Source organism: Furipterus horrens, unplaced genomic scaffold (assembly GCF_987537825.1).
Source record: "Furipterus horrens unplaced genomic scaffold, mFurHor1.1.pri manual_scaffold_4, whole genome shotgun sequence".
Classification (NCBI taxonomy): Eukaryota; Metazoa; Chordata; class Mammalia; order Chiroptera; family Furipteridae; genus Furipterus; species Furipterus horrens.
In genome coordinates, this window is record NW_028327174.1 from 17,513,086 (window position 1) to 17,540,978 (window position 27,893).

Sequence of the window (27,893 nt, forward strand, 5' to 3'; positions counted from 1 at the left end):
TGAGCTGTTGGTTGAAGGCCTCCCTCAGTTTATTGTCACATGGGCCTCTTCTTAAAGCATCTCAAAATACGCATCTGGCTTCAACAGCACAAGCAAGATAGAGGAGAGAAAGTGCCAGCAAGATGGACATCACAATCTTTTACAACATCCTGTCCTTTCTTTTATTCTTTTCTTTCCAGTTTTATTGAGAAATAATTGACATACATCACTATTCAAGTTTAAGGTGTACAGCATGATGGTTTGACTTAAATATATTGTGAAATGATTACCACTAAAGGTTCAGCTAACATCCATCTTCTCATATAGATACAATAAAGAGAAAAGAAAGAAAAAAAAGAAACAATTTTATGCCTGATGAGAACATCGCATTCTTTGCCATATTCTATTTATTAGAATCAAGTCACTAGGCCCAGCCCCCACAGAACAGGAGGGATTTGCACAGGGATGTGAATCCCAGGAGGTGGGATCATTGGGACAATCTCAGAGGTTTGCCACTGTCCACATTTGTGGTTAGAATGGAATAACCCATTAATAACAACAACAACAAAAGCATCTTATTTCCATGGATCATCTTCATGAGACTACGATATTCATATTTAGATAATTTAGAAGCCACATTTGGCATCACTCAAAAAAGAAGCACATGTATCTGGTATGTAGAATGATATATAATGTAGCATTATATGATACAATCATGCAGAAATTAGACATGTTAGAGATTTGTCAGTTGCACATAAAGTCTTCATGATCTGAACACCACTGGTCTAGGTAATTCACACAGATAAATAATCTCATAAAACACAAAATTTTGTATAAAGATATTTATTCTTTGTTGGTACCTCATTACTGAATATAGCATATTTCCATTTATATTAGGGAAGTAAATTGGTCAAAGTCTATTGGACAAGGCTTTAAGGATGTTAGCAAAGAAAATACATTTTAAAAAGCTAACAAAGCAAGAAAGAAAAGGGGACTATTTAACTTTAGATCTGATTAGAGCAAACAGATAAAGATAACAGTTGGCTAAAACAAATTTTGTGAGCAGGGATATAGAGACACACTGCCAGGGCTAAAGAACTCAAACATTTTAAAAGGCAAAACACATGGAGTGGTGGAAACTGACAAACTGAAGAGCACAAACCTGCCCCTCAAAAAATGTTGGCTATGTTTCCAAACACTATATAATAAAGCAAAACATTCAGGACCAGATTTGATCATAGCTGTCACTTTGCTACCTCTGTGTCACAGGGGAAAAGAATATCTCCAGAAATGAAAATCTTAATATAATGGAATCACAGATTATTTCAGAGTTCAAGAGGAGTATTATGAACGGGGCCTTATCTCAATACGGCTGCCTGTTCAGGACTATGTTCTTAAAGACTCTAGTTCTTCCAAGGTCCTCAAAGCTCAAATGTTAGTTAATTCTAGTCTTGCTGGCTGGTGAAGACATGTGCAAGCTTTAGGGGGAAATGGTACAATCAATGTCGTTTCTTTAAGAGTCTAGAAAAAAAGGTTCAGTCTTATTTCCCCGTCACTTAGAAAAATGATAGAAACTTATTCCTATTTCTACTATTTTTCAAAAGGGCAGTGATGAAATGTAGGCCACAGGCACAGATACTCTCAGGGTACTTCCTGACAAGGTAACTTTTCATTCTCTCATGCCATCCCTCACTGTCCATCTATCCCCATTTTTTTACTTGAATTTCTTGTTTTTCCCCATCTGGTATCTTCAACTTTGAGCCACACAATGTAGACCTACTACCCTGTGGACATCTAATTAAATATATACTCACAAACAAAATCTCACACACATGTGTGCACCATTAGCACAGGGGATCTAACCTAGGAGTAATACATAATTGGACCCACAGTCTAACTGAGGACATTGGCTGTTCCACTTCCTGTAGGTCTAGTCCTTGAGGATACAGGCTGCATTGCTCCTAGAGTCCTTTCAAGCTTCATTCTGCTCTGAAAATGTCTCATGGTTCTGGGACAAACAGATATGGTCACTTAGACCACTTAGGTCAGTGTGAAGGAGTACTTATTTTTCAGAAGAAATAGGGAAGAACAAAAGAATAATTGACCTTAAGGTAAAAATTTTAGGTAATTTGGCTCTGGCTGATATGACTCAGTGGATTCAGCACCAACCTACAAACAAAGGGGTCACCGGTTCAATTCCCAGTCAAGGCACATACCTGGGTTTTGGGCCAGGTCCCCAGTTGGGGGCATGAAAGAGGCAACTACACAATGATGTTTCTCTCTTTCTACCCTCCTTCCCCTCTAAAAATAAATAAAGTGTTTTTTAAAAACTTAAGTAGTTTGGAGTATATAAATTTTGAAGTGACAAGTCATTCAGATCTTCTTTATCATTTTTCCTGAGCCTGGCACACTCTGTAATCAGTTAATAAACTCCAGCTGCTATAGCAAACAACTACAAACCTTCAGTGGCTTAACACTATTAATTTTTCCCTCACTTATACTAAATCCATTGGAGGGTGGTCAGGCAGCTCTCCTCCAATCAGTGACTCAGGGATCCAGGCTTCTTAGTTCATGTGGCTCTCTCACCTTGAAGTTCTCTGAGGGCTTCTTCCATAAAGGCAGGATAAAGAAGAGCTTAGAGCACCAGAGGGTCTATTGCAAGGCTTGGAAGTGCATCACTTACTTTAGACCGCACTTGATCCACCAGGACTCAGTTGTATGATCCTCACTAAACTGTAAGGTAAGCCAAGACACATAGTCTGCATTCCCAGGAAGAGGTAAAAGAATTCTTGAGAAGTTAGCCATTCTGTGCCAGAAATACCTCTTTTCTGCACTTCAACTGCTGCCTTTTTTTTCAGATGGGTAACTCCTATTCATTCCTTAAGATGTACTTCTTGGGGAAACCTTTTATGACATTCCCTGTCTGGGCTACATTGCTGATTTAACTCTTCTATGCTCCCATTACACCCTATAAAATTGCCAATTAACTCGATCGTCTCTCTCACTTAAGATTAAGATCCTTGTCATATTCATCTTTATTTCCTAAGCGTGAAGCACTCGGCACCTGGAATGGTAATACTCAGTTAATGTTTATTAAACTGGACTGGGCAAAACAAGAGTGCAGATTAGAAGTCAATCCTGAATGGGTCAGGTTAAGACTACCAAAGACATTTCCCAACTGAGCACATTTATATTTAAATGTTTTAGAAGGGAGGAAGGCAGGTCCCTCAGGAATATAACACCCACGATCCTAGAGGCCTACATTTTCCTTGAGCGACATCCTACCCCATGCCTCATGCTTTCTGTTTACAAAGTAAAGACCAATAACTAGTCTGTTTTTCAAGGGTGTATTGGGAGAAGGAACAGACAGTGCCTATAAAGTTCTTTGGGCCCTTCACAGTGACACAATCCGGTACATACAAAATGACTCTAGCTGTTTGGGCTGGATAGATATCCAAAGAGCTGCTAGGTGTGAAGAGTGACACAGTCCCCTGTCCTTACTAATGCTCTGTTCCAAGGTTTGATGCAATTTCAGAAAGTGGGATGGCTGCTGCATTCTTCCTTAATGAAAGAGGGAGGATTTTCAATGTTTTATTTTAAATGAACTTATATTGTATTAGTTTATTATGTAGACCAGAAAGCTGAAATATCAGTTTACTCATGAGCTCCCCTGAATATTTACAGAGAAATAGAGAGGAATCCTACAAGTACCGGGGTTCTTATCTATTGCCTTCCCCAGCAGCTGTTATCCACCAACTTTGAGCAGTTCACCCCCATTTGTTAAAGAGCAGTGGCTTCCTTGGAGAGAATCTGCAATCAATAGGGAGAGCAAAGACATTTAGATATCTGAGCACTTTCTCTTCTTATGTAATTACACCAAGAAATTCACCATGTAGAGCTGGAAAGGACCTCAAAAGACCCGCTGAACCTCTCACCTGAGTCATTTCACAGGTGAGGAAAACAAGTCCAAGTCATATTAAATGACTTGCCACAAAGCAGATTGTTCCTTAGTGGCAGAGCAAGAGTGAAATCCGGGGTGTCTGTGCTCATAATATTGTCCCCTGGGTGGATTCTCTGCTGTGTCAGGGACTCGGGGCTCTGGAATGCTTGTGCATTTGTGAAAAAACCTATAAGAGGACAGGAAAGGGCCAAATGACTAAATGCAAGAAAAGGAATTGTTTATAAAATTGGGCTTTGTTTTAAGTTTCAGGCTTGCCAGGCAGTTCTTGCAACCTCCATACGCCACTAAACGACCTTCTCAAGGATGGGAAGGGCTGTGGCAGGAATCTCAAAGCCCTGAAGAAGCAAGGAGATAAATTGGGGTGGGAGGTAGGTAGACATAAACAATATCAGTTGTCCAGTTGCCAGTGAAGCCAAACCCCTTGCTTATCCTCGAAGACGGCCTGAGAGAAGCTTCACTAACAGTAGACACTGATGTTTCAAAGAGGAAAAGACGTAATGGAATGAACTAAAACAACTTATTTATTTTCTTCCTTAATCTAGGTAGAGAGGAAGGAAAGATGGGCAAGATGGGAGGGCATTCTATGGGAGAGAATGAAGACACATAGTTTGAGCATTAAACTCCATGGAGATGGTATTTTTATGGAACTTAGCCAGGAAATAGCATGGCGTAATGGCTAGGAACATAAGCAGACGATGAGTTTGATTTTACCTACCCCATAGGGTTGTTGTAAGAGTTAAATGAGCTGATATTTGTAAGGCACTTAAAATAGAGCTTGACACCTTGTATGTACTATAGTAGTGTACATTAATTTAAAATTTTAAAGAAAATTGAAGGTGACCCAAGAAAATAGTGAGTTTCCTTCAGTCCATTAAGCTAACTGAAAAGTACTACTTCACACATAAACAATAAGCAAAATGAATCTCTTATTTATTCACTCAATAGATATTTTATGAAATTATGCCCTGACTGGTGTGGCTCAGTTGGTTGGGTGTCATCCTGCAAATAGAAAGGTTACTGGTTCAATTCCCAGTCAGAGCACATGCCTGGCTTGCAGGTTCAGTCCCCAGTCAGGGTGCGTACAAGAGGCAACTGATCAACGTTTCTCTCACATCGATATTTCTCTCCCTTTCTTTCTCCCTCCCTTCTCCTCTCTTTAAAAATAAATTAATTAATTAAAATAGTCTAACATAATTTAATCCTAAATTAACCACCTACTATTTGCATTATCATGAGCAAATCATTGAAATTCTCTAATTCTGTTTCCTCAAATGTAAGGTGGAGATAATAATGGCACCTACCACATTAGGTTATTATAAGCTACAAATTTTAAAATGTATATGAAGTGTCTGGCACTTAGAAGAACTAAAGTAATATTAGTTACAACCACTTGTATTTATTCAATAAACATTCACTGAATTAACAAAGCTCAGTGAGTTTCTGATGTTGCTCTTGCCTGGACCAAAACGATAACCCAGAGGGACTCAGTGACTGATATAAAAGAGCCTGTGACTGACAATGCCCATGACCACACTGCTCAGTGAGCTTTCCATCCTCTAGGAGTGGATTATTCACAGAGAATTTCTTTTCCAGATAAGAAACAAAAAGGCAAAATGTCTCAATCTGATCATCAGCCACTAAATTATGTTTAATACACTTGGGATTACAGTTTAATCCATCAGGATAGAAGAGAAGTTTGAAATCATAACTAAGATCTTCTTAGCTAAGAGATTAAATGAATAAGTATAATACTGAGAGGGTGTCTTGTCTGTATCTCTTAGAGGTAATCTAATCAGTTCCCAATGTGAAGTGGACAGTGGGAGAAGGGTGGGAATGAGGAGTACTTTGAGCCGCAAGAGCTCAATGAGTGTATGTGGAATCAACTGCAATGAAAGTGAACTGAGAAGCTGAGTGGTCAGATCTTAACAGTGCAGTTCCGCTAAATCCCCAACGGCATTGTGATGTCATAGAAAAGCAGAATATGTAGATTTCCACAAGAGCTCTAAAACATCTCCACCATTTTGAATGAGGCCTTGTTCCTTCCCTTTACAATTAAGTTCTAATTTAATGGTTCAATATAATTTGGCTATATTTCTTACTTTTGATCAAAAGCACTCAAGTGAGAATTCTCTGTTCAGTTATGTTTACAGATGCATTGAGCATCTACTTATGTCTCAGAGGCAGTGCAAGGAGAAAAAAGAGGAAATTACAGTGTCTGCCTTCAAAGAGATACAGTCTAGCAAAGAAAGTTGGACCGATATTCTAGTGATTTTAATACAAATCAGAGCATGAAAAAACTATAATAGAGGTAAAAATACAAACTATGCAAGTTAAATGGAAGGAAGGTCTCCTTTGTTGAGAGAAGGGTTTCTGGAGGAGAAGGCAGGTAAATCAAAAAAGCCATTTCTATGCATCTTTAAAACTTCTTTGTTGTGGGGAGTTTTAAGCAAAGAATGACCCAGTTCATTTGCTTAGCTTATTCAGGCTGATGGATATACTACTTTTTTCTTATTTGTAATACCTAGCTCCTGAAATACAGCGAATGCCATCAATCCAGCTACAAATTTCATCCATCACTTTGCCCTTTAAGCTATAATGAGCCAAATTCTTCAAGCCCGAGCAGATACCTGTAGTCAGCTTCAATGGACTGAGTTAATATTATTCTTACCCCTAAGCTAAGCAGTTTTCATTACATAGCATTTCTTCGTGATTACTTTCTTCGTTGGTGATCAATGGGATTTTAGATTTCCATCTTTTGGCTTTTGATTCTAACCTGATGGCTGATCTTCTGTGGACCTAAAATCCACATTCCCACAAGGCATTCCAGAGCATGCTCAGAAAGCTACTGCAGGGCAAACCCCTATGTTAAATGTCAACATTTTTAGTTTTAGTTTTTTATTTTTAATTAATATTAACATACAACATTATATTAGTTCCAGGTGTTCAACATAGTGATTAGACATTTATATAATTTATCAAGTATCACTCCTTTCAGTCTAATACCAATCTGACACCATACTGAAATGTAATACATAGTTATTACAATATTAAAATAGTCAACACTTAAACAGAAATTTACTATATGTCAGGCACTGTTCTAAGTCTTATTAGGTTAACTATAAATTAACTCATTTAAATCTTAAAATTAATTCTCTATTTTACAGATGAAGAAACGAAGGCACACTAAAGTTAAGTAACTTGCTTTCCTCTGCTGCCTCGGTCACTGGACTGTCACATCTCTGTTCTCTACGAATAACCAATCAGTGCTTTCACCTTTGGAAAATAACTAGCCCTTTTCTTTTCTTTTTTTTTTTTTTTTCCGTCACTGTGTGGTTGCCTCTCACTCACGCCCCCAACTGGGGACCTGACGTGCAACCTAGTCATGTGCCCTGACTGGGAATTGAACCAGCGACACTTGGTTCGCAGGCTGACGCTCAATTCACTGAGCCACAGCAGCCAGGGGCTAACTAGCCCTTTTCACTATCTCCCACAGAGCTAGCGTCTTCTCCTTTAGTAAATAGAAGTTAGGCACTTTTTGTTGTTGTTCTAATTAACAGATAGCTACTGCTCTTATCAGAGAAAATTGGTACTCAAGAAACTGCCAGATTCTTTCATGTCTCCAAGAGAAAATACATTTTAGCTTTACTTGTTCTATGAATTCATGAAGTGTACATACTAACTAGATACAGTTTAAATGATTTTTAGGCTATAATTTATGAATCATAGAATCCCAACTGGTTAAAGCTGTTTCCTCAATACATCATTAGTTTTAACCCTCACAGCCTTCTGTACTTTGTGGCCACTGCTTAGTGGGAAATGATTGTATTTACAATTTTCTAATACTAAGAAGTATAGAATTTTTCAAATGCAAAATTTTCTCCACAAATATGCCAGGGAGTATAACAGTAAATGTCAAGAAGATGGATTTTCCTGCCTCTAACCTCTGGGTCTCAATTACATCCTCATGTATCAACATTTCTGGTGTTCACCTTTGACAAAACACTTTTCTAAGTGCTACTAATGTACACATACAATAAAAGCCGACTTCATATCCCAAGACCGTAGCAGCCCTGGTAGGATGGGAGCCAGGTGAAAGGGCTAGTGCAAATCCAGATGCATAATATCTGCGAACACCCACGTGCCAGATGTTCATCGGTGAATCTCTGATTCATTCACACATTCAGTCAGTCAGTTCACTTTGGCCCTGTGCTAGGTTCAGAGATGGAGGTGCAAAAATGGGTAAGACTTGGCCCCTTCATCAAGGAGTTCTACCTGCATTTTAGACAGAGACAGATATGTCAAAAACTAAACTACTATGAAAAAGAAAGCTATAAAAGGAGAAAGAGCTAAGCACATGGGGGTGAGGAAAGGTTTTCTGAATAGGTAGATGATGCTTGAACTGAATCTCAAAGAATTAATAAGTATTTTTAGCCAAACGGGACATTTAGGGAGTCACTTCAGACATCCTGCAGATCTAAAGACAGTAAGAAGTTGAGGCTCATTCATCCATCCCCTCCTCTTTCTCTCCCCCCTCCATCTCTTTCTCATGCATGCTCACTGTCACATACAAGCAGCACATGCACACACACACACACACACACTCTCTCTCTCTCTCTCTCTCTCTTTCTCATAGATGTTCATTTACTTTCCAATATATTAACCCCAAGAGAAACTATGGAAGAAATTCTCAAATTTCTCCAACCCATTCAGTTTCTTTTCTTTTCTAGAACTTATAAAACATTGGCACTTAATAATTTTCTTATATTAGTATATATTTCAAATGGATATCCAAAGAAATTACACATTCCTGGAAGGAAGGAACCTTGGACCCTTTTACACTTTTACAATACAATAGGATGGTGTTACATATATAATTTGTGCTTTAAAATACTTGTTGAATTAGATAAATGATAACTACCAAACTTATTGTTAGAGCTGACTCTCTACTGAAATTCACATAAGTAGAGCTGAAAATTCCTAGTCACTTCAATGCCTAAGGTCATTAAAAATTCTGAACTGAAAAAAAAAAGCACCCAGAAACAAATGAGAACAAACAAACAAACAAACAAATAAAAAAAACCCACCAAACTATGAGGCTAGGAACATTTTCCTAAGGGCCAAACTATTGCTTATTGTGACTGCCGTTCTCACCCCAATGGGATGAAATCATTCATAGATCATTCCTTAACTGTAGGTATAAAAGGGGTCCTCTAGAGTTCCAGGCAGAGCTTCAAAATGGGATTACATTTATCTGCATATTCCAGACCTTAGTGAAGTTCCTCCTAATGATTTTCTGGGTGTCTCACGTCACACGTGTGCCATGACTTAACCAAACCGTTCGCTGACCGTGTGACATCTACCCTTTTCTGCCTATCTCACTTAGGCTGTTGTAGGTGATCAGTCCTGTGACCAAAGCTTAAAATAATGCCACTAGAATTTACCAAAAGTGCTCTCAGGGCTGCTAATACCCACTGACAGTACCACTTCTGTTACTAGTGACTGCCAGGGGCTGCTTCAGAGCAGAGGTACTGATGTCCGTGCTACTGGCTACAACACCCAACATCTCCCCATCAGGGGCCCCCTAACCAGTGCCAACTGAATGTCCTGCCAGTGTCACTGAAGCCTGCCAGTGTGAGCAGCATTGCCAACTGCAGGTGCCCAATGTCGAGAGCACCAATGTCTGCAATATGGCACCATCTCTGCTTGCTGATGAAGTTGCTGGTGCCAGTTCTGCTGACTGCTTTTATTCCTAATGTCACAAAAATGTTTCATGATAACAGCTCTTTTACTGAAGGCTTTTTTTTTCTTAAAGCATGGTTCATGGAAGCTGGGCCAGGGGCCAGTCTATGCGCCAGATTCTGAAATCTATTCAGAATCATGTTTCCCCTCTGACACTTCTCTATTGTCCCTTGAATCGAATACACACATGCCTTGACCACCTTCTCTGAGCAGAAAAAGAGTCTTCTGAGGCTCCGGATTCCTCACTGAAAACAGACCCAGGCAAGGCCAAGCCTGCCAGTCATCCAAATATTCCCATGAAGATAAATGAACAGTTCCGTTCAAGCTGAGATCCATGCCACACAGCTGCACCAGTCAGCTGACAGATTCCCAGCCTGGTGTCAGAGAACAGGAACATTTTATTTCGTGTTTCAGGAAGTCATCCTAAATACGACTACTTTCCCCACCTCTCCTCTTCCACTCTGTCCGAGCCGCACCCTTTCTCCTGGATTACTTCCTTGGCCTCTGAACAGGCTTCCCTACCCCCACCCTGACTTCCCTGTTACTATTCTCAACGCAGCAGCCAAAGTGATTTTGCTGGAACATAAGCCACGCCCTGTCACCTCCGCTCAAATTCTTACACTGACTCCCCATTTCCCTCAAAATGAAAGTCAAAGTCCTTACCAGGTTTTCAAAGCTTTACCTTCTCTGACCCCTAATTACCTCTCTGACACACTCCCCAGCCCTCTCTGCCTGCACAGGCTGCTCCAGCCCCGTTAGTTTCCTTGTTATTCCGTGAACAAATACCAGGCTCACTCGGTCCCAAGGTCCTTTGCTCTGCCTGGTCCCTTTACTTGGAATTCTCTCCCCTTAGTTGCCAACACGGTCAGTTCACCACTTAAAACCTGTGTTCAAATCTTGCCTTCTGAATGAAGCTTCTCCTAGCCACCCTATTTAGTGCTGCACCTCCCTGCCTCTGCACACACTCTCCGGCCCTTCCGGCCCTTCCAGCCCTCCTTTGGATGTAATTTCCTTATTTATGATGCTTGTTAATTGTTACCTGCCTCTCCCAGTAGAATGTTAGCTCTGCAAGGACTGACACCTATGTATGTTTTATTCACTGATGCATCTAGAACAGCACTACAGTATAGTAGACATGCTATGAGTATTGGTTGAATGAATGAATGAATGAATGAATGAATGAACAAATGAATGAACAGATAAGTAGATTAAGTGGATGGATGGATGAATGGGGTGGTAGGTTCTCATTTTTTAACTCCTTTACTAATTTTAGGCCACCATGTGGATATCTTTCATACCCCCCTACCCAGCCAGAACATGGTATCCATTTGCAAACTGCTAACTTTGGTTTTATGGTACATTTATTTGTTTGAAGTAGTTTGGTGGCTACTGTTATTATGCACATGCCTGGAGGCTCTGAGAAAGGACATGGTTTGTAAATATCAAATAAATAGAATTGACATTCAGAGCATTCATTATCTTCTGAAGATTCAAGTGTGAGGCAAGATTTCTAGTTGAGACTAATAACTTACAAACAATTTTCCTGATTGATAGTAGCATTTAAAGTTTTAAGAGCAAAACATTTAACCACTGAGTAACTACATGAATATCAGAAAACATGTACTGTCAGAGGAAAAAAGAGACCCGTGCCTTTTTCTTAATATAGTTCACATCACTGATGGAGCTTGAAAAATGTGAATGAGAGTGAGCGCTGCTCAGCACCTTCTTCTACACACAATAAATCTTCTCCATCTTTAATCTGAGCCCTTGTTTCATAAAAGAGCTTTGCGGCAAGGAAATGAATCAAAACAAATAGTGATATTTAACAAAGGGCGTTAGAGTCAACATTATCACAGTAAGGATTTTAGAAATGAAAAGATGGTTAAAAAACAAAACAAAACACATGTCCTTTTATTGAATTTTTAAAAGCACCCTTTTACCAAAAGCTTCAGGGGAAAGTATAGGAAAATCATTCAACCCAAGGGGCCGTGTTTAGGTGTCTTTTCATCCACATGCCTCAGCTCTTACCTGCCAGGTTCTCAGATAGTGTTCTCTAGATGGCTGTCTGTGTGCACAGGTGAAGCTGAAAGGCCGGTGCCCGGCTAGCAGTCCTATTCATAGAGCTTACAAAGCCATAAAGGAAGAGATTGTTTTGGAGTTGCTGTTGTTCATGGTGGGTTTTTTTTTTTTTTTTTTTTCCTGCCATGATTTATAGAACCTGTTTGTTTGGGCAGCTCCACTTCTTTAACTTGTGATGAGCCCAGTGCCTTTGATCAAAGAGGGCACCCACTTCCCCTGATGCCTAGAAGCTAGATTGGTCTGGCTTGTACTTCCATTTTGTTCACTACCTGACTATTCTGTGCCATAGGAAGCTGATAAGAAATGTTGACAAGAAAGGTTGAGAACATTTCTATTCTGTTATAGAAATTCTATCCATGACAGCGTCTAATTCTAAATGTTGAGAACATTTCTTATCTATGTGCTGTTTGTTGTCGATTGCTTCCCTTTCAGTTTCTTCCATAATCTAAGACTTGTAAAAGTAAGGGATACTCAGGCCCTCCCTGAGATAGATCTTCATTTGTTTCTTTTATTTATAAAATAGAAATCACAGGGCATGAAGGGACAGTGCTCAGTCCAAAGCACTTTCCTTTCCCTTTGCTCCCCCCAAATATAGTGCCAAGTAACATCCAGATACTACCTCTTTGCTGTTCCTGCCCTTGCCTAACGCTGGGAATTTTCAATTGTCTGAGCCCTACCAGGCCCTCCAAGTCAGTGAGACTCAGTTGGTGGTGGCAAAAAATAGAGAGGTTACCAGTCTCTGCCATTGTAAGTCCATAGAGACATCCAAACACAATCTACCTACATCAGAGGGTTTAGGTTTCCTCCCTATTCTTTTAGAGAAATTCTATCCATGATAGAGTCTAATTCTAAACAAAAGGGCTTCAAGAAACAGATTTGCACATGTCACCTGTCTCCCTCCCTTGCTGTAGATACCCAACACTTTATCATGCCTTGCTTGCCAACCGTAGTCACGGTGTATTAATCCTTTCACTTCCCACAGAAAGGATATCATTACACAGACGAGCGAGGGTCTCAGATGTCATAAAGGGCATTTTCCCAAAGATCACCTACAACCGCTGCCAAATAAGATGATGTATGTGAAGACACTTTGGGATCTTTAAAGTCTCACATGGTTATTAGGTGATGTTCTCATTAATGGTCCTATCCATTTTGCAGACATGTCTCTCCCAGCAAAGTTGCACTGTGATCGCACTTAGATGGGAATGGATAGACTTCTTTCTGGGACCTCATGGTCAGTGCATCTGCCTTTCTCTTTTATGTTCAATCGGTCTTTTAAGAGTCACTGTTGAAATAGTACAGTGATGTCTAGGCCCAGGTCTCAAAGCCTGTATGAGATTTGATCCTCACACTACTTGATACACCTGCATTTGGATTTGGCAGCACACTGTCTGCTAGCACTGCTTGTGGTGGTTTATTTTGAGGACTGCTGTTAGTCCAAGTCTTGGGTAGCAGTAGGACAGAACAGAAAAAGCTAGAACAAGGAGCAGGAATAGAGGGAAGTACCTGACAATCTCAGCTATCTGTATTCCAAAAGTCATATCAGGGAATCTGAGCGTATATGTCCAGGTGGGGAAAGAGAAGTCATGGCTTATTGCAGCTTTATAAGCAAATTTAAGTATCTGAGCCTGGGACACCAGAGCTGCCGTGCAGGTTTACATAAGTGACAGGTTTGTGTGTTGGTACCCAGGGAGTGGCATGCCACGTGGGTGGCTGCTCTTGCCCACGTGAGGACCCCTCCCAGGTCCCATGCAAGGACCCAGCTCTTACGAAGTCCAAGCCAGGTAGATTCTGGACCCTTCATACTGTTCTCACAGAAAGAGTACTAACCCCAAAGTCAGCTCTAGCTATGCCTCTTGCACTATAATTTCCAAGAAAGACAAGCAAAATCCCCAAAGCAAAAGACAAGCCCTCCTCCCCCAGCCCAAACCCCATTACATTCTTAGATTTTTATTCCTTTATATCTCTGACCTTCCTCAAGCCTGAGTCCTCATTCTTCAGCCCTTGCCATGCCTTTACCATGTACCTTCTAAAGTCTTCCTCTTCCTCTTTTTCCTCCCATATGAACTTGAAAGAAGAGAGTGCTACTTCCACATCTCTAATTTACACCTCAGTCCAACCCAGCCTCACTTCTGGACTATTCTCAGTGATTAATTAGCCAGATCCCATAAATACTTCTTCTTCCTCATCTTATTAGACCTCTCTGCAGCGTTTGCTCACTGCTGACCTCACCCTCTTTGAACTCTATCCCCTGCCCTTCTCATCTTGATCATTCCTTTTTTGGCCTCCCGGGATTAATAACTTGTATTGAGAACTATTTCTATTTAATCCCACATTATTGTAATGTAATATAATCTTTCCCTCTTTTTATTTCCTTTACCCATTTTTTAATTAAATTCGTTGGGGTGACATTGGTTAATAAAATAATATAGGTTTCAAATATACAGTTCTATAATACATCATCTGTGACCCCCCCACCCTGCCCAAAGTCATCTCTCCCTTTGTCACTACCTTCCCTGCAATCCCACTGACCTGGGTAACCATCATACTGTTTTCTATGTTCTGTGAGTTTTTGTTTGTAGGTTTGTTTGTTTGTTTGTTCAGTTGTTGTTTTCAGTTTTATATCCTACATAAGAGTGAAGTCATATGGTTCTTCCCTTTTTAAATATGACTTATTTCACTTAGCATGATGTTCTCAAATCCATTCATGTTGCAAATGGTGGTATTCCATCTTTTCTTATGACTGAGTAGTTTTCTATTGTGTATCTTTTACCAATACTTATTGCTTTCCTCTTGCTATACCTTCCATCTATGGCTCCTTCATTTTGTAAAGTATTATCCTTGTCTGAATAGACAAAGCTGGTTTCAGGCAGAGGTAAATAATGACAGACAGTACATATGTGTATACACAAATATGACAACCCCAGAATATTTTGAATAAAACTGAGAAATTAAGAAAAAACAAAAATGTAATGATAATGTAAACTTGCAAAAATCTTCTAGATTAGTGATTTTCAAACATTTATTTTTAAAGCAGAGAAAACCTTCTTCCTCTTCTTACCTATGTAAAACACTTACAATATGAGTTGCTCTGGTAGGAGCAGATTAGGCAGTCTCAGAGCCTGGACTGCTCAGCTGCTCAAACCTGCCCTGGGGCCGGGGGGCAGTGAGCTCTCCCTGCTGTCAACGGTGATGGTAACAGTATGGCTGCTCTGGGGCCAGGTTTGCTTCAAGAGGCTTTGGAGGAAAGCCAACGCACAGTTGAGTGGAACAACAAAACACCAAGAGCAATAAGAAAGGTGTTTGGTAAAACATACCAACGTATATGTTTTCCCAAGACTGAGACTGACGTCTCTTTCACCGCTATCTTGGATTTCTGTCCCAACTTAGGTTTTTCTTAGACATTGGGATCCATCTAGTCAAGTCAGATTGCCTTGTGAACCTGATAAGAATGCCGACCACCACCCTGCCTCTCAGATTAACGATTGTGCCTGACTGCCATTCATACTCACAGCACTGCTGGCCTGGACTGGTCTGTCTCACCCTGTCCTATCACATGTGCATGTTGGACAAAGAGTTTCATTATTGCCAATTTGAAAAAGCAAGCATAGTGTGATGGTACATGAAAGAAGTGTGGATGCCCTCTGACCTTCAGACTAAATGTCCTATCTTGCCATTTTTTAAAATAGTTTTGCTTCTTAGGGAAGGCTTCTTTTTTTAACTTTCTTAATAAATCTGACACTCATTTGATAATAACTTGCAAATTTTAGAATTATAAGATTTAGGAATTATAAAGGAACTCTAGGATCATTGGTCTAACACCCTCGTTTTATAGATGAAAACACTGAAGCTTAAGGAAGTAAAATAATTTGCCCATATTTACATACCCAGTGAAAGACAGAGAAGATTCCCGGGCTATGGAAACAGAGCTGAGTGCATTTGGTAATACAGCACACTCTCTGGAATCGGTTCTTGCTTTTAAATGGTTTTAAATAGTTGTAAACATTACTGTCAGGCCATAAAAATAGCCCTCAATTTCATAACATGTTGTACAAAACACAAATCTCCCCCCAAGATAGATGCCATGCTACTGTAATTAATTTCTCATTTTATCTTTGTGTGTTCATTAAATCACTTAGTTTAATAAACATTTAGCAAATGCCTGCCATGTGTGAGATGCATTACTGGGCACATAAGAGACTACAAAGATGCTAAGAACTTTTTTCTTCACCGAGGGGCTGGTTATCTAATGAGGAAGACAGGTACTCGCATCTCTATAATAAAAAGCATGATGCTGTAATTATATTATATGCAAATTACTATAGAAATCTAGCATAAAGTATGATTAATTTTGAGTTGAGTGTAAGGGTAACATTGGAGAAAGCTTTGTGGAAGAGATAATATTTAAACAGGACCTTTCACGAATGGATAGAATTTGAATAGTATAACAGGGGAAACAGCATTCCCACTAGAGGGTATGCATGAGTAAAGGTATAGAGGTATAGTAGATCTGCAATGGATTAGGCCCCAGCAATCATACTCAATTCAAATAAAGAATTAATGTATGGTTAGTAGGGATTCAGTGCATAGATGTTCCTAGAAGACAGACATAGCTTAGGAAGGCTGTTGATGTTAGCTAAGCTTAGCATCCTTAGTCTTTCTTGGACACATGGAAATGCATTTGCGAGTGGATTCATAAATTGAAGAGTTCGGATTATTTTATGTGTCAACTTAACTAAAACACAGTACATAGATATTTGCTCAAACACTAGTGTAGATGTTGCTATGAAGGTATTTTTTTAGATGAAATTAACATTTAAATCAGTAGACTTTGAATAAAGCAGTTTAACCTTTATAATGTGGGAGGGACCTTAAAAGAAACAATACTAAGGTCCTCTAAAGAAGAGGGAATTCTGCCTCCAAACTGCCTTCTGACTTAAGCTGCAACATCAGTCCTTCCCTGCCTGCCCTGCAGATTTCAGACTTGCCAGATCCCATGATTGTATGAGTAAATTACTTAAAATAAATCTAGGTAGATAAATACATATATACAAATGTGTGTGTGTGTGTGTGTGTGTGCATTCCATTGGTTCAGTTTCTCTGGAGAACCCCAACCAAGGCTTTCAAAACAAGGAGTGACTATTAGTTTTTCCCTACATATCAAAATTTCAGTGGTTTACAGCATATATATATGCTAGGTCAGCTGTCATTCAACAAATGTCAGCTAGACTTGCCTGATCATCACTGAACTAGGGTAGCCTCTCCAAACTTTGGATTAGATTTAGGTTTTCCCCACAAGTCTTCATGTTTCTCCTAGGACCAGCAGTTTCGCAGCTACTCAGTGCTTGTTATTCTTGTGGTAGAGCCTAAGAATACAAAAGGATGGGCCAATCATCTATAACTGCCACACTGACACTTCCATTTATTCCACTGACCAAGCAAGTACATGGCCAACACCAATGGGATGGATAACTTACTCCAGCTTCCAATGGAATACAGTGCAGATACCTGGGCGAAGAGCATGTAGGCATAGTTCGAATATGGAAAGAAAGTGGAGAAGTGAAAACAACAATTCAATCTACTTGAGTGACCTTGTTAGATATATTTCTGAAAAATAACTGTTAGCTTTGGGGGAGGTGAAGTATAAAGAGGTAAATAGACAAAAACCCTTTCTAAAACAAGATGGAAAAGGAAGGGAATGAAGCAAAGAGGAAGGGATAGGAGAAGAAAGAAGAGTTTTGATTGGAAGTTGAAAAGATTAGGAGCCAAAGGATTCAGCATTATTTCAAAATAAGCATGGATCTAATTTAGTGTAGTGGAAAGGGAAAAGAACTAAGAGTTATTGAAGATCTATTATATTTGAAGCACTCTGCTTGGCAATATACTCATTCTATGAGGTCTCTCCAGAAAGTATCCAGCCATGTAATATGAAAAATACAGACATTCATTGAAGAAGATACAAGAAACATTGTACATAGAGCAATGACACCTCAGTCCCCTTCAAAGTAGGCACCTTGGGACCTCACACAGTCCTCCCAGTCGCCATCAGCTGCCCCATCATATTTTTCTGAATCTCACCAATGGTCTGAAATCTCCTCCCTTTCAAAGATGATTTCAGTTTTGGGAAAAGCCGGAAGTTGCAAGGCACTAAATCTGGGCTTTAAGGGGGCTGAGTCACCTAGGTGATTTGATGTTCCACAAAAAAAAAAAAAAAAAAATCTCTGCATAAGACATGATGCATGAGCAGCGTGTTGTTGTGATGAAGCTGCCAATCACCAGGTTCCCATAGCTGCGGCCTTCTGAATCATCCAAATAATTTCTGCAGAGGAATGTTCAAGCTTAACGCAAATTTTGATGCAGATCTGTTGCTCTACTTGTTCAGTCATTTTGAATGTGTTGGCCACACAGTACACATGCTCACTCAATGGCATCTACCACCCCCACTGACTAATACAGTCAAGCTGTCATTGTTCATGCATGATCATTCCAGTCCACTCTCCTTGGCTGCCAGGGTACATTGATGTTGTGCAAACCCTTCTCATTATATTAACAATGGCTGGACTTTTCCCAGACAGACCTTGTATATCACATAATTCTTACAACACTTGTGATAGACACCATTGTCAGAATCCAAAGTCCATCTTGGGAAGGGAGAACTGAATTGAAAGACATTTTGGAAATCAAATTTATAAGATTTGTTGACCTAACTAGATAAGATGGTAAAACAGAAAGAGGAAAAGTAAGATGACTTGCAAACCTCCATATATATGGTCAGTGGTGTGATGGTTCCCCATTAACTAAAAATGGGAAACACAGAGGGAGGGGAAGTTTGTGAGCTGAAGGAAGTAAATTTATTTTTTACTAATGTCGCTGATAGCTGTAGGACATCTATGTGAAAGGGCCTACGAATGATTGGAAATTTGCCTCTTAGAGCACAAGAAGGGAAGGCAGTATTGGAGAAACATCCCAGAAGTAAAGATAAAAGCATTCCAAGTACAAAAATGAGCTTAGCAAAGATATAAATGTGTCTTGCACACTTCAGGTTCATGGAACAGCTAGTGAGTAACATGCTGTTTAGACATACACATTTCTAATCATATGTGTTAGGCTGCATATAGTAGAGTAGTCATGCTACTCATGATCGGGATGAAAAGATAAGTTTGTACCTGATTACAGCTGTTCTAGATGCTAAAATAAGACATTTGGGCTTTTCTCAAGGTTTTTGTGCAAAGGTTAACTTTAGAGCCTGGATTTTTTGGAAGACTTGATGGAGCTGAACCAAAGGTGGGAGGCCGAGTGGAAGGCTATTGCATTGTTTTTGTAAATGCTAATGAGAACCTAAACAGGGTAGTGACAGTGGGAACAGAAATGAAGGAGCAGATGGGAGAATGGCTTTGAAAGAAATTGTGTACTGCAGTAACCATTCTGCATATCATTAAATACGTGTCAAATTAATTTTGGAACTTCATATGGCTCTAATGGTTTCCACTCTGCAGGTATGCAGTGCCTTTATAATTTATTGGTCATCTGTTCGTATATTTTTTAATGAAGCATTCTAATTTCCACAAGGGAGAGACTAGAACTGGTTTGTTCTCTACTATGCCCACAACATTCATCAGAATAGGCCTTGACTAAATATTTAGTGGGCGAGCGCTTGGATGACTGCTGCCCCTGCCCGCATCAGGGTACCCATTTCCAGGTTCTCTGCACTCTTGTGCTCCACCCTGCATCTGTCTCTCACAGTCCCAGCAGATGTTTCCTTCCCTCTCACCTCTCTAAGGACAGGCCTGGAGAACTTACCTCACAGGAGTAACCAGATTCCTGAGAAGTCGGCATTCAGTGAGATACTGATGTGATTTTTTTCTAATCCTGCCTTCAGCCAAACTCAATTGATTCTCACACTATTCACTTTTAAATTATCTCAAACATATCCAGTAACTTCCCAGTCATAGAAAATACTGAAAATTCAGTGCCATTCCATTGAAGCCTGCAGTTTTATTTTCTTTGGCTCCCACCCCCAAGTTTAGGCTTTCCCTGGGGAACTGGCCCCTCTCTATTCTTTTATTCTAAATTCCCTGACACTGGGCAAGAAGGAGGGATTGGGAGAAAGGCAAACGTGTTTCTATTTTATTAGGTTTGCTTTGCAGAGCTCTGGTGGGCATCCCGGCTACTGCTCTTTGGCTAACAGCCCATCAACCACCTCTGTGTGGCAGGAGGATACTGATTGCTCTCTCAAAGGAGTGATGTGTTCTTGGGGCGACCTGTGGGAAGCCCACTGCACACATCTGACTCCACCTCAACTGGATTCATCAGGACTGGAGTGGTCAGTTTCTTGAATGGCTAACAGCAAGATCTCCCTGCCAAACTGTTAATTTCCCCTCCAATGAGTTTTTCTTCCTTCTTTCTGTTTCTTCAGTTATTTCCTTATGTCCAGTGAGACAGCCAGGGAGTTTCTGGGACTGGGGCGATTGATCAAGTTAGCAGAGTTGGTTGAACCACCAGTTAATAGGTTTGGAGAATGCACGTAACCCAATATTTTTGTAACTCAGAATAGAATACGAAAGTACTCCATACCTTTGAGCCTCTACTTTGGATCCTATGTATTTTACACACACATAACATCGAGCAATTTGGGAATGCCACTAAACTTCATTTTGCAAACCCTGAGTTGTGATTTAATTTATAGCTACTGTGTAATAAACACTGAACTAAGTGTTACATGAACAAACATTTCATGAGTAGCTAAAATGGGTTAGTCTATGTAAAAGTGATATACAGAAATCCAATGCAGTGCAGACTCTCATGCAAATAATGAATTACACTAACTTTAAAGTAGAGGACATTTAACCCTCAAAATGGAAAACGGAGTAGGGAGTGAAACAATGGCAAAGAGGAAAAGTGAAAAAGTAACTTTAAAATAAAGGAGTAAGGAGAATCTTAAAAATGAGAGTACTGCCCTATGACAGAAAGCCTAACATGTTTCAGATTAAAATCTGAATCCCTGACACCCAGGCTAATCTTTTCTCTGCTCACAAATCAGAGTCATATAGATTTCCATTAATATTTATCTCCTTGAATCTGAAGGAAGAGGAAAATCTATCTTGTATTTCGCCCCGTTTTGCTGTTCCCATCATGAATTCCACCAAAGGATTACAGCAGGCGGGTGAGCTCCCGACCGCCCTTAATCACAGAGGTAGTAGATAGTATTAGGTAGATAGCACAGCATGCAAAGCAGCGCAGGTCTAGACGTGAGTTCTTTCCAAACCAAGAACCACAAATTCACTTAAAACTTCACCTAAAAACTAAAGGACTGGAGTAATTCATACGCAATTCTAAACCGCAAAGTTTCTCTTGCTTAAATGACTTCCACGCTGCAACTTAAGCTCAGAAACATTATGTTGCTGTCACACTAGTTTGTCCTCCTAAAGTTTAAAAAAAAAATGATCTGTACATAGCTGACAAAAAATAAGAACCTGCCTGCCAGCACGTCAAGTTTCCTATTCCCGTCTAACACACTGTGGATTCGATGTACAATAGAACACTTGGTCTTTAAACACTAAAGAGCCTTTCTTTAGACTGGCTTGACAAAGCAGCATGTTTCTCCAGCGTGTTTGCGCTACCTACAATACATGTCTTGCATAAGGATGAATTCCTTTGGTGGTTTAAGTAAAGTCATGCGGTATTTTCACATGCTTTGATATTGTGCATATGAAAATTATCATCTACATTTTGGGAGTATGGCTCCTGGTGCCTTCAGCATTGAATTTCATGCTGCTCGACTGACATCTTTTTATATTCCATCCAACAGAATGCCAATAATGTCTATAACAGAAGTCTGACGTGTTTAGTTTTCTCCGCTACGGAGTTGATAGAACAGCTAAATTGGAAAATTTAGGGTGCATTTTTGAAATCTAATTCGGTGTAAAGATATTAATTAATGAATTGGAATTGTGCATGAAGTCTTTTGGTTTTCCTCATTTCCTTATCCAGAAAGATCTCTTGCTTCATATCAGATAAATTTCCAAGTGGCAAGATACGTTCTTTTTTTGGAACACAGAGTATACGAGTTAAATTAACCCTGATTTCCATTTCTTAATTACAGATGAGACCCATTGGCCATGACGGCTACCATCCCACCTCCGTCGCCGAGTGGCTGGATTCCATTGAACTAGGTGACTACACCAAAGCCTTTCTAATAAATGGCTACACGTCGATGGACCTGTTGAAAAAAATCTGGGAGGTTGAACTTATTAATGTAAGTTGGTCTCTTAAAGACACCTAAGTCATTCAACCCTCGATAAGTGAAATTCTTGATACACTTGGGTAATTTTTTTCTTCCTTTGCAAATGTTTGGACATCCAGGCATTTGCATTTTCAGATATGCCTTGTGTTTTAAATATACATCGCTCTTGGCTCAGTCAGGCTCTACAGTCACTGTCTTTTGAAGTTTTGAAGTGGGGAACTAAGAGGATTTTCAGGGTGTTTAGAATTATTTTCAAAAAACAAAACCCTTCCAAGCACTTTTGGATTTTCCATTCGAGGAAATTTTGTCACTTTAGGATATGGATGTAATAACCAATAGGCTCCTATTTTGATCTTTGCTTATATTTATTGCTAAAGATGAAAGTTTTCATTTTCAGTTGTCTATTATGTTTCTGTCTCCACTCCTTAATTGTATATGTAATACCTTATACTTAAAGAGACTGCCTTTTATTTATTGAATAGGCTGCTGTGATATCAAAATGTTCTTTTTCACCGCTCATAGCTAATCCTATCTCTATTTTATTCATACACATGACATAGATTTTCTATATAAACTGGCTAACATATGTTGCCATGTATTCAAGTCCAAAGAGATCAGCTAAACGTGCACAAATGTTTTTGTTACTGAATCTTTTCTCATTTCCTTTTTACTGCTATTTATTTCTAATGGCATAAAGAATGAAAGAGATGGAAAGACAATATGTAACAGTCATGTCTTTGCATTATGTTTGGCACCACAAACATTTCTTTTTAAAGAAATCATTTAATCTTTTAGAGAATTTGTTAGATTTCAGTTCCATTCTAATAACTAAGAAGTATTCGTAAGCTGCAAGACTAAGTAAGTACATCTCTGCCAGTTCAGAGCGCTCTGTTCTACTCTTTATGCCACTTCGTCTCCAAAAGTCCAGTCTCTGCAGAATCCATGTCATGTTTTTGAATGATGGTCAGTGTTAGTAACTAATTATTCTTTGCTTTTAAAGATCTGTCTTAAAAACAATACCATTTCTAGAACATCTCATAAAAACTGTTCTTTAATGTAAAAACCACTTTAAATGGACAAATTCTTGGCTCCTTTTAATTTGCTATCACGGACTCTTAGCTTTCTGTGCTCTACTCCTCACAAAAACAATCATTATTTCAGAAGACACTTACTGACTAAAAGCCTCTGATTAATTGTGCTCTTAGGTTGCATGGCAATGGAACTAGTGAAACTGTGTTGCTTTTTGGTTGCATTCAAGCAGATTTCAGTCTGAGAACTTGATACTCTCTTATGGCTACTCTTAGCCATTTGTTAAAGGGGTACCTTCCATAGATCAAACAAGCCCACTTCCAATGATGTCGCACTGTAGCCAATGAGATAATTGAAAAATATTTCTATGTAACATCTTCTGAATAATGTTGCTCCCCACTGAAGAACAAATATGATAGATAACACAGGAGTCACTCCCCTGACTAACAGCAGTAGCCATCCCTCACTGAAAAGAATGAATCCCAATAGAGCTCTGTTACAGAGTGTTTGAAGCAAGTATCACTGAAGCAAGACTATGTTCTCTCCAAATCCAAATGCTGAGACTGGCGTTTCGAACCCACACCTTCCCCCATGCTGGGGCACCATCAGCCACCTGTTCTGTCCCTGTGGCCGGGCCTTGTGGACAGTTGCAATGACTGCACAGTCATTGGTGCCAGGAGGTTTGCTGCCACGGCTCAGGGACTGATCCACCACCATCACCCACAGGGCCAGCCAGCCTTAAGTTGGAACAGAACAATAGCCTTTTCCACCCCGAGTAGATCTTGAAGGGTTTTCCCTTTCGCTGTGTTTGCTGTCATGCAATCTGATTGCAGTCTGGAGAGCAGAAGTGCCTGTCACGAGCATTGAATCAGAAGTGGAAAATATAGTTGCTGTGTCTTAGACCTTGAGGCCAAATCCTTCTGCATCTATTGCCAACCTTTTTCCTTCTTTAGTTTAATTTAGTTTATTGTCCTCAAAATAAGCTGGTAAAATTTAAAGTTCCTTGTGCAATCTTTATGGACAAGTTTGCACTCTTGGTGAGGGGGCTTTGCAAGTCCTTTAACTCAGCAGATATGTTTATTATGGACAAGAACTGATCTGCACCTTCCTAGCTAGAAATCAGAGAACAAAATGTTTGTGTCCATCAGAGCTTCTGTAAGAGAAGTTCATTTGATGGTTTAGGGTTGTTGGGTTTTTAAATAAAAAAAAAAGACACAATGTGTGTGTGCATTCTGGCTTACAAAGCTCTTGACTGGTCTCAAAGTTAAGACTTTTATTCATCCTAACTAATGAGGAAAGGTAGCCAAATATAAGATAATGTCATATATAATATATGGACCCAGTAATTCTATATTAAGTACCCATAACTTGTTTTCTAGCCTAAAGGAAGTATACAGTCACCTTCAGGTATAGCAAAGATTATTAGGGAAATTCACATCCTGAATCTTGGTTAATGCCCAGCTGGTTTGAAGGAAATGGAATGGCTCCATTGACTGTTGTTCCATGTAAACTGAAGAGAGATATTCAAGATTAGAGTGTCTTTGACACAGAGGTGGGCCGGAGCAGGGGAAGAGGATGGAGGATGAGGAGGCCAATGGCTGATATGATTATAAGTAACATCAGCAACACTAAATAGTATTGATTAAGTCTCCAATTTCACATGGTGTTGAGCTTGGTATTAGACAAATAATACAGTCTCTGTGAGCATAATAAGCCAATTCAAAGTATTTTTCATGATGAAATGAAAACTATACAAAGTTGTGACTTAAAAAATACAGATACCTTTGAAATTATAATGTTTCAAAAAAGTATCCAAAGATTTTTTTTCTTGGTGGAGTACTTTATTGTCTTTGAAAACAAGGTTATTTGAGTAACCAGATAAGGGTTTTGGTCACAAAACTACCCAAGTGTAGGAGTTAGGGAGATTAGTAGAAATCTCATGTCTTAATATCAGCATTGTCGGCAAGGGAAATAAAGCAACAGAGAAACTTTTAAGACATCAGGTATTGCCAATTTTACAGGCCCGTGGGTGTCTGTAATTGTTCCCTTTATTCCCTAATCCATGCTTTATACTCAGAAACTGATGTTTTATCAATAACTGTTTTGTCCCTATGTCTGCCATCATCATTAAATAGTATCATTAACATCACCTTTGCATTGATATTTTAGTGTTAAAATATTAATATATTGGGAGAGACTGTCGGCCAAATTGTTCCCTCTACAGATGGCTAGCTGGCTGAAACTCTAGCCTGAATTGCAGTCCTCTGCACAGGCCTGTTAAAAGAATTAAAGTTAACAGCGCAGAAGTACATCAATGTGTTTGAATCAGAAGGTTTCTTGGGCCTTGCGTTTGGTATTATCAAGTTTGCACGACCGTTTTGCTGCTGTTGGCAACCTCAACAGTCCTGCCTGGGGGCAAGCTTAGACAAAAGGGCTACACATTTTCTGCATGAAATATGTATGGATAATTATTAATTCCTCATCAAATTATTCATTTTCTAGATTAAAAACCTATTGCAATTATGAAAGGCAATGTTAATTTATTTTACCACTCTGTACATACTAAGGGAATTTTGGTAAGACCAAATAAATTTGAACTGTCCAATTTATTAAATTGTGAATCTCAGTGTAGAACACATCATTAATTTCTTCCCAGTGGATTTAACAAGGAACTAATTCTAGCTTAGGCTTATGATATACTACAGTATTGATAATGATAAACATACACATTAAATGAACAAAATAAAATTCAAGTTTCACTGCATCCTTAAATCTCTGCTCATTAGTACAGAAATAGCTTTAAAAATCTAACTGCAGTGATTGGTTGTGTTTTCAATACCTTTGGGTAGAAACAAATAACTACAGATAGTGATATCCATGTGTCCCATGAAAATCATTTGGACTTATTTTGCAACAGTAAATTGATTATAAGATCATCTGCTTCTTGCCTAATAGCTGCTGAAACTATATATGCATCACTCTTTCATTTAGGACTGTCAAGGTTGGGTGTTTTGTTTTGTTTTTCTTCTCTTTTGCAATGTTGTTGATTTAATTTCTACCTTTCCAGGGGAAATATTATGATAACCTAATCACTTAGAGATGTACTGAGAAATTTTCAAAAGAAACATTCCAATTTTGTGTTAAATCTGTAATTGTGTGACTTCATTTGCTTAAATGCTGTAGAAATATAGTCCTATTAGTACCAAATTTAGACTCATTACTTGCTTTGATGTTTCTACTTTATGAGTAGTATTATAAACTCACAGTCCCATCTACTCTACCATCATTGCTGTAATGGCAATAAAATTTACTCCCTGAAAGTCAGTGTGTATGTGAGTGTGTGTACATGCACATGTGTGTACATTCTGGATCAACGCAAATAGTAACTTATACTCCCAACCAAGAAGAATAATCCGCAAATCCACCACTTGCAGTGGAAGAGTGGGAAAGATGAATTATAATTCCATCTCCAAACCAATTATTTCAGTAAAAGGTTATGCCTTCACTCTAGGACATTAATAAATGAGAAAAAAATATTCATTTTTCCTCACCAGGGAAACTACATCAGTCAACACTTCAAATGTTAAAAACTTTAATCAAAGCCAAAGGCTTTAATTAAATAACTGGATATGAGTATTCAAGTGTAAAGCAAACTTCATAAATTATCTTCAGATTTAAGCATTTCATTTACACCCATGCACGGATGGTACAGCTAGCTCTTCACAGGCTGCAGGACAGCTAGACACAATGTCGCACTTCAGATTTTTTCAGGCATGTTTCATGTGAAATTCCTGGACTCTACCACCCCACTCATTGCATCTAAATTGCAAACTCTTCCAGTCATTCTCTTCTTGAAGCTTCCCTTACCTGGCCTATATTAGAAAAAAACACCTTTTTCCCTTGCTCATATAAAATGAACAGTCTTCTCCCAAATAAATACTCACATCCCAGTAGGTTTTTTTTTTTTTTTCCTTTCACATATGGCCTGGAGGTTGGTGATTGACTAGAACTGGAATTATTGATTCCATTATCTTCCAGCATATTTTGTAATATATCGACACCTATGACGTTGCTCTCAACTTTGGAGCCTTGACCTAAACTGAGACAGAAGTACGCCACAATAAAATGCACTTAAACACTAAATCTACGTTGGAAGGAATATAGCTTTTTTTTTTTATTTAAAGTGAATATGTTGGTATTGCAATTAGTAAAACACATACACAAATGAAAGTAAGCAAGGCATTTGGCCTGAGGAGACAGTCTTGAGCACTCAGCATAGCCATTTGTGTGCAGAAAGGAAAATCATGTTCTAGTTATGCAGAAATTTCTACTTTGAAACATTATTTTAGTGGAATCTGTTTCTTCCCCACCCAGATTCCATTCACTCTTCTGCTGATTAAAATTTAAGTATTCAAAATTTCCTCTAAAAGATACCACTTCCATGCCTTCCCCATTCCACATTTGAACATCTGACCTAGAGCTAAGCCAGGCTCAGCTTTCAAAGCTTTCCCCTCACCCCAACGCTACAGAGTATTCCTCATCAGGATCATTAATCATTCTTCATAATTTGGGATCCAGTGCAAAAGGAAAATATGGGGCCCCTTGTTCAACAATTACTAAAGATTTTAAGTCACTGATATCAGAACATTAAACCGAACATAGCACTCTTTAAAAAAGTGGCAGGACGGTGCACACCCGCATTGATCACACACCCAAGAAGCTGTACGTTCTCTTCACTCCTTTGTGTGTACCCTTCCTTCCATCTGCTGTCACTTGCCTTCTATCTGAAAGTCTTCCTTTAACATTGTTGTAGTGTGAGGCTGCTGATAAAAAGACTCTTATTTTGCCTTTATTTTTGAAATA

General features: G+C 39.1%; 1 protein-coding gene across 9 annotated transcripts in view; it reads left to right on the forward strand.

Annotated features, from left to right (window-relative positions):
* The window catches only part of ANKS1B (ankyrin repeat and sterile alpha motif domain containing 1B), an 829,228-nt gene that overhangs the window by 533,314 nt on the left and 268,021 nt on the right, over window positions 1–27,893 (forward strand). For all 9 annotated transcript variants that reach the window (XM_090272643.1, XM_090272644.1, XM_090272647.1 and 6 more), the window contains one exon: window positions 21,861–22,013. In XM_090272643.1, coding sequence (XP_090128769.1) covers window positions 21,861–22,013 — 153 coding nt within the window. The remainder of the gene's footprint in view (window positions 1–21,860; window positions 22,014–27,893) is intronic.